Source organism: Hemitrygon akajei, chromosome 2 (genome assembly GCF_048418815.1).
Source record: "Hemitrygon akajei chromosome 2, sHemAka1.3, whole genome shotgun sequence".
In the NCBI taxonomy this organism is placed as follows: Eukaryota; Metazoa; Chordata; class Chondrichthyes; order Myliobatiformes; family Dasyatidae; genus Hemitrygon; species Hemitrygon akajei.
Window position 1 is genome coordinate 51,062,830 of NC_133125.1, and position 12,208 is coordinate 51,075,037.

Genomic DNA, 12,208 nt, shown 5'->3' on the forward strand with positions numbered 1-12,208 from the left:
ATGTTCACTTGCAATGCTACTATGACACTGTAATTTCCTTTGTGATCCGTCTCTCCAGGTAATCCCAGACAACCTTGATGATATTTGATCAGGGCTCTGTGAAGGCCACACCATCTGTTGCAGAACTCCTTGTTCTTCTTTTCGCTGAAAACAGTTCTTTATGGCCTTTGGCCTTGTACTTGGTGTAATTGTCCTGCTGCAGAATGAAGTTGGGACCAATCATGTTAGTGTATGTGATAGATGTTTGTACTTCTCAGCACTGAGGATTCCATTGATTCGGACCAGATCGCCAACTCTATTTGCAGAAATGCAACCCTAAACCTGAAGGGAAACTCCCATCTTACTTCACTGTTAGCAGCAAATACTCATCCATGCAGCATTCTCCAGCTCTTCTACAGACAAACTGAATCTTGTTTGAGCCAAAAATTTCAAATTTGCACTCCTCAGTCCAGAGCACTTGCTGCCAAAAAAACCATTCCTCCGAAGTGGAAACAAAGCTAGGAGACTCACCTATGCACAAAAACACAAGGACTAGGGTGCAGAACAATAGCAACAAGTGCTCTCTAATGTCCAAATTTACCACTGTTTGCAAGTCTGGAAGCTGAGTCCTTAAGGTTAATTGGCAAATCCTGGGGTTGAAGTCCAAATTTGGAGAGCCGATGTCTTCAAATCTGGGGCCAAGGACTAGAGACCAATAAGCAGGTTGGAGGCCTGTCTGCATGTGAGTTGGTGGGTGGAAGGGGATGGAAGGAAAGGAGCTTGTTTTGCTCCCCATGTTTTGTTGTTCTTCTGAACATTGTGGGCATCCTTTGTTGGTGCCAGAATATGTGTCACAAATTTTGGGTGCTGGTTGCCAATTCGAACAATGCAGTTCACTATATGTTTCAATGTATGCAAGATAAATAAATCAAAATCTGGCCAATTCTTGAGCTTCAATTGTGATCTATTTACATGAATGACCTCAAGTACACTACACAAGGTCTCCAAATTTGCCAATGATACAAAAATAGGTGCAAGGACATGTTGTGATAATACTGTGGTTCAGCAACAGCATATAGATGGATAGAGTGGACAAAAAGATTGTCAAATGGAGTTTAATGTGATGAAATGAGGTCATATACATTGGCAACAGAAAACAAAAATTATCTAAATAGAAACTACAATTGAGTGAGTACAGGGGAGATCTAGATGCTCTGGTGTACAAATCATGAAGAGCTAACAAGCAGGTCCAAATCATAGTTAGCAAAGCAAATAGCATTTTCATCTTTATTGTAGAAGGTTTAAATTTTAAACATATAGTTTGAATTTGCAATTGCACAATGTTTCATTGAGGCCACACCCAGAATACTGCGCAGTTTTAGTCTCCTTACCTAATAAACAAGACGATGTAGTAACACAGGAGGTAGTGTAAAGGCGATTCATCAGATTAAGTCTTTGGACGAAAGGGCCATCTTGCCAACAATGACTAAATAACCTGGCCCTGTATTCCTTGGACTCAAGTACAATGTGACCTCATTCAAACAGACAAGGTCCTGACATGTTAGGATATTTATTATTCAGTGGGTCTTAAAACAGGAGCACATGACAAGGAGCTGTCAGTTAACACAGGTGTACAAAAATTTCTTCTGCTCTGGACTTCTCTGCCCAAAGAATGTGAAAGCCTGCAGGTGGATCACAGAAATGTGGACAAATATTTAATTGATAGAGGAATAGACAGACTTGAAGAAATGGCACAGAAGAGTGAGGTCAGTATGAATGAGCCACATTATTAAATGTCAGGGCAATCTTAAAGGGTCTTATGGAATAACATGCTCTTATTTGCTTGTGTTCTTGTGATGAATCACTAGATACATTAATTATTCTCAATGATGCTACTTGGCCTGCTGAATATTGAGCATTTTGTTTCTATTTCACATTTCTAACGTGCAATAATTTCCTTACTTCAATATTCAATAAGACAGACAAGACTGAGAGCTTGTGAGATAATTCAAAGTGAAAATCATTCAATTGGTACACAGAGAAGACTAAGAGAAGCCATTGCTGGTAATGCGCTACCAATTATTTGAATGGGTTTAGCCAATGAAGCAAGAAGCAAGGGAAATTCCAGCAAATGGAACACCAGTTAGAGGGATACAATGATTAGCTTCTCTCATCCACCTCCACCTTTCTTCAGCCAAGCTGCCGCTATGTGAAATCTTGATGCCTTTGTCACCATCACACAATATATACGCAATTATGATGCCTCTGCAAAGTTTCACTCATCCAACCATTCGTAACAATTTTTATCTGCACAAGTCTCAAAAGTAATTTTCCTTGAATTCAGATCACCTGCATTGACTTTTGCGATACTGACAGAAACAGAGAATTGTAGTGAGATATTAAGTGTGTAATCCCGGAGTTACATGACCTCAAGCACAAAGCATTCTAGGACTGGAAACTCCACAGATGTCTTTAAGGTAAATAATGAATTGTACAGGCCTCTGAAAACCTGGCACTATAATGAACAGATGGTGTAGGAATGTGTAGGGATCTACACTCCAAGGAGTGCTGGGTGCCATTGCAGCATAGTGTTCAGTGCAACGCTATTATAACTCAGGGTATTCCAGAGGTCACAGCTCAATTCCAGCACCACCTGTAGGCTCTCCCATTAACTCTGGTTTGCTCCAGTTTCCTCCCATAGTCTAAACACACCAGTTGGTTGTAATTGGTCATTGTAAATTGCTCTGTGATTAGGCCAGTGTGAAATAGGTGGCTTGCTGTACAGCAAGGATCATTGGGCTGGTAGGGCCTGCCCACACTGTATCTCTAAATAATAAATAATCCAGCAACTTGTTGATAGTTTTGACATGCAGTCAAGACCGCCCAAGCAAAGTCTAAGTCTAGGCCCAGCCTGCTAAGAATGAAAGCGCACAGGGTTAGAGAGATTCAGTGACCGCAGGAAGGAATATGGCAGAACTCTTGCACTTAGCTAGGTAATGTGATTCCTCAGATAAAAAAAAAGTATTTAGGCAATCTATGAACAAACTGGAAGCAATAAGCCCACAGTTATTTGAATGTTTCCATGCTGGAGATCTAAAACTACACGGGTAAATCCAACACACTACTGGACCTCAGATGACACAATAGCCACCATCTTAAAGAAGGAAACTTGCTGTGTGTCACTTCATGACCAAAAGATTGCTTACTGAATTACTGTATAGAATTCAATGCCGAGGCCCAACTGTTCATATCTTTACCACTTGACCTCATCAGGGGGAGAGAAAAAAGATGGGCCATTGTTCATTGTATTTTCATGCCACTGAGGGCTTTTGAAATTAATTGCGGGTCAGAATATCCTTCTTAAATACAACAGGCCTCAGAAATTAGTCTCCATCATGCAACTGCCATATTGGAATGCACAAGCCACGATCTCAACCAAAGGATCCACAGAGATTATCCTAATGCAAACGAATTCAAGCAAGAACACCGTTATGCTATACCCAAAGAACTATCTTAAATCACTTTGTTGTGACATGCAGAACTTTGGTATATATAAAAAAACAAATACAGTATACCATCAAATTATCCATCCTGTCAGGCACCTTCTTCTCTATCACTTCCTGCTAAATTTGCACATCCCCATTTGTCACTCCAAAACCCATAGCTTGATGCTTTGCCATCATGCTTCAACTCCAAGAGATTGCCCAAAAATAATATAGTGAGAAAAACTAACCTTCAAAAATGAAATTGTCAACTTTGCCCTACACAACAAGTTTAATGAATCAATGCAGAACTGAACTTGCAAAACCTGAGCACAAGGTTGCCAGAATTTTTGTAGTGTTATTCCTTACAACAGATTTTTGTTTAAAAAAAATATCCTTCTTTACTTTTTCCACTGAAGTCTATTTTTAAAGTTGCTACCCATTTGAAAAGGACTCGCCAATCATCCAAGGCCCAACAAGTTTTTATTAACAAGAAAATGCTTTTGGAAGCTTTAGGCCATATGAATATTCTGTTCTTAACTTTTGCAGTTTGAAGTTTAAAAAACAATTAAGTAACATCTTATGATACTAGTCTTTCACCAAAAACATGCTTTTTAAAAAAAAAATCAGTCCAGTAAGGAAAATTACTGTCATGTGAATGGTCCCATTGCTTTTAAACAGCAGAGAACAGGGACAATAGAATCTATGCATGCATTGTTCTGTTCTATGTTTTTTTTAAAACCACAAATGCCTGAAAACATAGGTCAGGGTTCTGAAGATTTTCTCTATAAACCAAGAATGAAAGAAAGAGTCTCAACAGACGAGGTTCCTTTTTGTAGGCATTATTGCTGTACACCTAAACAACCTTCAGGGACTGAAAATTTTATTGTTTGTAAAAACAAGTCTGTATTACAGCTGGGAACTCAATTGCCACAAGGTCAACTGATATCAACTGTGAATCTTTCTATCAGCGCATAGGGGAACAACATACACGAGACAGGAATTAGCAGCATTTATAGAATTATGCATGTGTAAAAAATACAGAACTTTTGGGGGAAAAAAATCAAGTTGTGCATTGACACTATGTTGCTATTAACTTATCCAACATTAAAGGTGTTGCAGTATTAAAAAAATGTTTAGCAATGTGATGCCAAAAATGATTATCCATTTGAAAATAAATGACAAATTCACTTGGTGATAAATATACTGTGGCGCCAGATGGACAAAGTTTACAATTCATATCTACACCATGAACTTGCATTGTGAGTAGTGGTGTTTGATGTTTAAGACTTTCAAACTACAATAGTATTTGATTTGGTAGTGTCTGAGCTTCATCCCTTTGTTAGTTAAGGTTTGGGGGTACAAAGATCAGCTTTTGCATAGTCTTTTCTGATCACTTTGAATACATGGTTCTATATAAATGAGCAAAAGCACAATCAAAGAGTTTTCTGAAATCCTCAACTAGGCACAGACTTGACATCTCTAGAAGCTTGCATTGTAATATTGCCAATGATTAACCAGAAGAGTAACAATTTCATAGCTATAGCAACAACAGGTCAAAGCATTTTTTACTTTCCAATTAAAAAAAACATTTCTTAATTAATGGAAAGCAAGGAGACTGAAAGGGAACTAAGTAACTAACTAATCTAATGGGTACTGCTTATTTATCAGCTCTTCGCCCCAATCATGTATCCAGCGTAACAGAAAAATCAAGGGCACGCATTCAATGCTCATTCACAACCTTCCTCCTATCAAAGCTGGTTTTCTAACACGAGCAATTTTTTTTTAAAGTAACCTAGACATCAGGAAAGGCACCCACATCCTACCCTTTCAAACAGTGATAGAAAAAGCAGTTAGAACTACCTTCAATGCTGTAAAGGAGTACAGACCATATACCAAATCTTTTACTGCCAAGGAGCACCTACATTTCTCTGCAATGCAGTAGTGTAACTATGATCATGGCTACTTTTGTCGTCTTGTTAAACAGGATACAAAGTCAAACAACCAGGGTCACTCTCCATTTAGGTCATCTACACGCACAACATAAATATGAAGAGCAAGAGGTGCAAAGTAGCATTTCTGAGTGACAACAGCGCTGGCTCCAAATATCATTGTTATTATAATGCTGTGTACACAAATATTCTTGTCATATTTTCTTTAAAACACCATTATTTATTCAACTGCTTAAAATATAGCAATAATCAAAGATAGATTTAAATACATTATGTTATTGCTTGCTATTTCCAAAAATGCAATGTGTATGATCGTCATTATTCAAGTGACAACCACATTACAGGGGAGTTGCATTGCAGAAAAATGGGTAGTATCACGACCCTCTGTAATGTGAGCCCATGTTATCTGTACATGCATCAAAAAATGAAAATTGAAAAATTAATTTACGTCATTAACATTTACATGTTAATTTAAATTTATATTTAAATTTAATTTACATAAAAATTTAATTAAATTGTCTCGGCCCGAAACATTGACTGCTCGTTTCCACGGATGCTGTCCGACCTGCTGAGTTCCTCCAGCGTGTTTGTACGTGTTGATCCAAAGGTAACATGTGTTTGTGCATTCAAAATGTATGATATGATACATTATTTGGTTCTCCAGGTGTTTTGGGCACAGCTCAGTGACATACAAATTCATACCAGGGAATGCAAAAATTCCCACCTCTGGGTTCAGAATAGGAAGTAGTAAAGCTTCTTGAAAGTAGATGGCACGCTAAAATTGTACACGTGTTTGATTATCAATAAAGAGGCATAAATAGCCATCATGTTTTTCCAAAAGCTACTTTCTTTGGTTTCCTAGAAACAGCCCTTACCAAATAGCAACCCTGTGTACAAGTCAGATGCCAATGCAGCATCATTTCAAACAAACCTTGATAATGACAGAATGTGAAAATGGGCAACATGCAATCCAGAGTATTAATGGTCAAATGGAATTCTAACACTTCATATTCATAACTCAACCACATTAAGTTAAATTCTAGTCTTCAGTAAGAATCATTCTGACTTCTGATCTAATTTAGAGGAGAAACTTCCTACAATAACCCCGGCATGGAGGGTGCCAAGTGCATATTTGAAGAATCCCATCGTGCCCACGAAAAAGGTATAGAAGGCAGAAAGAAAAGAAAAATATTCACTTTATAAAATACTACACTAACATCACAAAACATCATTAACCTCTGAAAAAAAGCAAGGGTGAAATCATTTGAGCACGATCACTTGCTCACATCTGGAAACCACTTCATCATTACTCAAGGTTTCCTACACAAAAGTAAGCATGCCTCTTCCTGGTTGAAATTAAACCTAAAGATTATGACTGGGTGAAAATAACCTTAGAACAGAATTGCCCAAAAATCTGCTGTTATGGTACAATTATTTTGGCAACCATGAGGGATCAATGAAAAAATCTTCCATGAACACGTTTCTTTCAAACTACAATCATCTGTAAATGAAAATAAGCAATGTAAACATGCCAGCCCAACTCACCCCTTTATACTATTTCCTTCTACACAAGTCCTGATACAGGGTCACCAAGGGACGCATGGACTATCCTTTTGCCTCCTCAGATGCTGCTTAATCTACTGAGTTGGAGTTCCTCCAGCATTATTTTGCACCAGAACCAAATATTTAAATTCTCTTGTGTCTCAATCTTTGGTTTATCATCCCATTATATGAGATGCATTCATACACAATTCCCAATAAACGTGAACAAATAGATGCACTTCTTCAAAAATATACAGAATTAACTATACTATTTAAAATATAAATCAGTCCCAGTTCTCCATTTGACCAAAGGTAGTTTACCTGTCAATGAGCAATGGGGGGTGGGGGGTGAGAAAGAAGGGGAAAAGAGCCTATCACTTCACCTTGAAAGATCCTGAGACATCAACAAGTTCGCATATCATTTTTAATGGAATGTATAATACACGAGTCTTGCTGATTTCTGTACCTAGCACTTGCAAAACTGAATGCAAATGAATTAGCAACCCGGGTGCTGTAGATGCCTACCTTCTCGAGCTCATTGTGCAGCTCGGCCAGGCTGGGTCTGATCAGCTTCTCCCCCAGTTGGGCTACCGTGTTGCGGTAGTGGTCGATCCTGGGCACCGCGTCGATGGTGTTATGCCCGAAAGTCCTGAGATAGTAGGTGTTACTGTGCGTGTCGTAGTAGTGGTGAGCGCTGGTGCCGGACGAGTGCAGACTACCCTCGCTGAGCATGGTATCGCCGTTCTGCGGGTAGCCGTTCATTGCTTCACTAGCTGTCGGCTGCCCGTAGGAACACGACGCCGAGGAAGCGGCGCCGGTGACGGCAGAGGTGGCTCCCGGCTCGCCCGAGCTGGACTGCCGCTCGCCTGAGCCCGGCTCCACGAAATTAACGCGGAATCGTCCCTTGGCCTCTTCGGCGTCCGTGGCGGGGGGCAGCGACGGCTCGACCGGGTACGGGGCCGCGGCGCCATCATCCCCCCTGTCCTTGGTGCCGGAAGGCGCTGGCGGCGGCGGACCGGCAGCGGCATCGACGGGAGGGCTCCGACCCTTTTGGTCGTCGCCGGTGCCTCCTCCTCCTCCTCCCGCCTCGGTCACCAGGTCGACCTGGAAGCGGCTCTGACTCGCCACGGGGCGGAGCGGCGCTGCGGGCTGCTGCGGCGGCTCCCCCCCGGGCTCCGTGCCGACCTGGGGCTGCTCACGCTCCATTCTCACCCCGCTATCAAACGGATTAAAAGTAACCAAACACCGACTCCTCCCCGGCTCCCTTGGGTCGCTGCTCCCGGTTCCCCCGCTCCCGACCGCTCAGGGCCGGCGACCACAGCCCCCGGTCATCAATGGCGAGGGTGGCCGAGCGCCACTGGCATGGCCACGTCTAGCTGAATGAAGCAAGTGAAGCGGTAGATTCGCTTCCTTCCCTGTGCCTCTACCCTTTCCGTTCTGCACAGCAGTTGAGCTTTCTTTTATCTCACGCCGCGCCGGGCGGGCTCATCGCCACTGCTCCTCCCACTGGAGGCCGCCGAGTACGGGAGGGTGTTGCTGGGGGAGACGCTCAGTCAACATCGCGAGAGAGACGGAGAGCGGCTCCCTTCAGCGCTGCGGTCGCGGGCATCCGCTACCGTATAAATATCCCCATCTCTCCATATGTATATGTACTATTTGCTCTTTTCCTCCTTGTTACTCCTTTATGTCGATGGACTCTGACAAGCCGATGACTGCAGTACGCTTAAACCCGCCCTGCGGAGCATCTTTGAAGGTAACACACACGTAACGCTGGAGGAACTCAGCTCGTGTACCTTCAGTCCTGATGAAATATAAAACTATTTATTTCCTTCTATAGATGGTGCCGGATCTCTTGTACCTCAAAGGGCAGCCTAGTGCTTTATCTCCCGTGTCATGAGAAACGCAAAACATCCATGCAATCTCAACGTCAAGCTGACGCTGATAAATGGAACTGGTGTGTTTACTAGAAGGCTGTTAAGCACAAGAAAAAAAATCGTACTGCATTAGGACACAAATCTTCAAAAAGACATGCGTATAAGGGGAAAAAGTACGAACAGGTGTGGATAAGAAAAAGTGGAGATTAGAGAGGGTAAAATAAAATCAAATGCAATACATGGAAACTACAATAGGAAAATCAAGTGGCATTTGGTGAATAAATAGACAATCATAATTTTGCCTTTCGAGTAAAAACAAAGTGCCTGCCACAGATGTAAACAGGGATGTGTTAGGATGTCAATGTTTGCACCTCCCTGCTCCAAACCCAAATTTCTCTCAGGCGCTTCTTAACCTCCTGCATGAACAGCACCTTAAAGAGAACAAACTGTTCTTACGCCGCCAGTTTTCACACCACTGCATAGTCAGCTGCATTATACATCAGGACAGATGTACAGTTTAAATTAGAAATGATTGAGAATGTACAAAGCAAAATCAAATTGCAATTGAAAAACGTGCTGCAGAGTTGTGGGCAGAGTATTATCAATGGTGGTCTTTTGCAAATGTTACTATGTTTAAGTTTTTCAGAATCAGGTTTATTATCACTGGTATGTGACGTGAAATTTGTTAACTTAGCAGCAGCAGTTCAATGCAATACATAATCTAGCAGAGAGAGAAAAATAATAAAATAAAACATAATAATAAATAAATAAGTAAATCAATTATATATATTGAATAGATTTTTAAAACTTGCAAAACCAGAAATAATGTGCATTTTTAAAAAATTGAGATAGTGTCCAAAGCTTCAATGTCCATTTAGGAATCGGATGGCAGAGGGGAAGAAGCTATTCCTGAATCGCTAAATGTGTGCCTTCAGGCTTCTGTATCTCCTACCTGATGGTAACAGTGAGAAAAGGGCATGCCCTGGGGGCTGGAGGTCCTTAATAATGGATGCTGCCTTTCTGAGACACTGCTCCCTAAAGATGTCCTGGGTACTTTGTAGGCTAGTGCCCAAGATGGAGCTAACTAGATCTACAATCTCCTTTCAGCTTCTTTCCGTCCTGTGCAGTTGCCCCTCCATACCAGACAGTGATGCACTCTGTTAAAATGCTCTCCACCGTACAACTATAGAAGTTTTTGAGTGTATTTGTTGACATGCCAAATCTCTTCAAACTCCTAATAAAGTATAGCCGGTATCTTGCCTTCTTTGTAACTACGTCGATATGTTGGGACCTGGTTAGATTCTTTTCATGGGCATTGTAGCAGTTTAAACTATTTTCACCACTGTCCACAAATTTACATCAGCATCCTACACTTAGGATTGCATGGCTAAATTCTGCTCCAACTTCAAGTACAAGGTTGCAGATGCACATGCACTATAGTGGGCTATATCTCAAACAATGTTGAATCAGAGTACAGGAAGGAGATAGAGAGCTTAGTGATATGATGTCATGACAACAACCTTTACCTCAATGTCAGAAAACAAAAGATCTGGTCATTCACTTCAGGAAGAATCTGTGTTTCTCTGGTGGGTTACACCTATTCCTGACTACATCTGTACTGCTGAGGTTGAGAGGGTTGAGAACTTCAAGTCCCAAGGAGTAAAAATCACCCATAACCTGTCCTGCTTCAACTACATAAATGCCACAGCCTAGAAAGTCTCTAATTTCTCAGAAGGCTAACCAAATCCAGTATGTCCCTTCGACCTTTACCAATTTTTAATCAATGATATCCTTGGACCTGGTGATGGTCTTCGGCAGGATATCACACAATGGACTTGCTCACCAAAATGGCTTCTTTGGAGGGAATCAGAAATTATCAAATCCAGCTCTACCAAATTGATATGCTTGGTGTAGTTCAAATTAATAGGTGTGAGCCTGAAGTCAGGCAGAGTTGTCCACTCCCCCAGTCTGATTTGGGTGTTGATGGAACCCTTTGTTGAATCCATCAGGAAGGATTGGGGAATGGGGAAAAAAACTTACCGAAGATTGCCCATATCCTGATGATCACCTTCATATGTCAGGCTGGATGTGGACCCAAAGTTCATGTGCACCAATTGTCTTTATATGCTAAGGTTCTACCTGTCCCTGGTTTTGCACAATTTAGGCCTGGCTCCTTTACTGCACAATGCCGCAGTCACTGGACATTGCTGCAAGTAAACACCTTTGACCACAAGTTCATCAGGGTCATCGCGGAATGTCATGCAGACACTGCAGGACAGGAACACCGTGGATTCTGGGTTTGTTCCCTGAGCAAATGGTCCAAATAATGGCAGAATGCCTCAGCACCAGGTCTGACCAACAAGCCCACGTGTGCCTGGTGGGGAGAAGTGCCCTCCCAGTCAAAGCTTTATTCTACAGATGCTACATCACCCCCAATGTACACTACCCTTGGGATAGTTGTGGTGGGGAGGAGACAGTCACACACCTCTTTGCAGGATGTGCATTTGCTAAGAGGATGTGGAGAAGGACACAAGAGTCCATGTCCTGGTTCACACCCAACAGCTGTGTAACAAAGGACTCTGTAATCTATGGGCTGTTCCCAAGTGTACAAAGTGAGACAGATATCAGGTATTGCTGGAAGGTCAACAACTTGATGAAGGGTATCCTTTGGTTGCACAAAACTTGTTGGTCTTCCAGCCCAGCAAATTGTCTAAAAGGGAATGAGCAGACTGGCCCATTCCAGGCTGCAGGTGTACATGGTAAAGGAGGCAAAGAAACTTGGTGCAGCCGAAGTTTAGTTTCTGTGGGGAATGACGACAGTACAGGCACCTTCCCTCAATAAACACAGAGGAGCTGAGTTGGGTGGGGGAAGCCCTTTGAACAACAAAAGAGACTTGTATAAGACCATAAGATTTAGGAGCAGAATTAGGCCATTTGGCCCATCAAGTCTGCCCCACCATTTCATCACCACAGATCATCATTCTCTATCTAAAGAAATTCCTCTTCATCTCCATTCTAAAAGGACGCCCCTCTAGTCTGAGGCTGAGTCCCCTGGTTTTAGACTCTCCCACCATAGGAAACATAACCATATGACTGGTAATGGTGCTATGTTTGTTTATGCCCTTCTCTCTTTGAATTTTACACCACTGAATGTACCAACCACAAATGAAAACATTTTATTTTTTGCACTGTTTCTTCATTTGTATGTTGTTTTTTTAAATCATGAATAAGTTCCATTTTTGAAATAAAGTAAAAACCATAGAAAGCATCCTACCTGAATGCATCATAGCTTGGCATGACAACTGTTCTGCTTGTGACTGCAAGAAAATGCAGAGTTGTGGACAGTACTTAGATATCACAGGAATTAACCGTCGTCTAT

At 41.7% G+C, this 12,208-nt stretch overlaps 1 protein-coding gene across 2 annotated transcripts in view; it reads right to left on the minus strand.

The window, feature by feature from the left end:
• slc12a2 (solute carrier family 12 member 2) overlaps positions 1–8,499 on the minus strand; it is a 166,163-nt gene extending 157,664 nt beyond the window's left edge. Inside the window, exon 1 of one of the 2 annotated variants that reach the window (XM_073072075.1) lies at positions 7,481–8,499. In XM_073072075.1, the coding sequence (XP_072928176.1) occupies positions 7,481–8,161 (681 nt within the window). In that variant the 5' untranslated portion in view covers positions 8,162–8,499. The remainder of the gene's footprint in view (positions 1–7,480) is intronic. The other variant, XM_073072065.1, reaches the window with a different exon arrangement.
• Between the last annotated feature and the right edge of the window lie 3,709 nt (positions 8,500–12,208).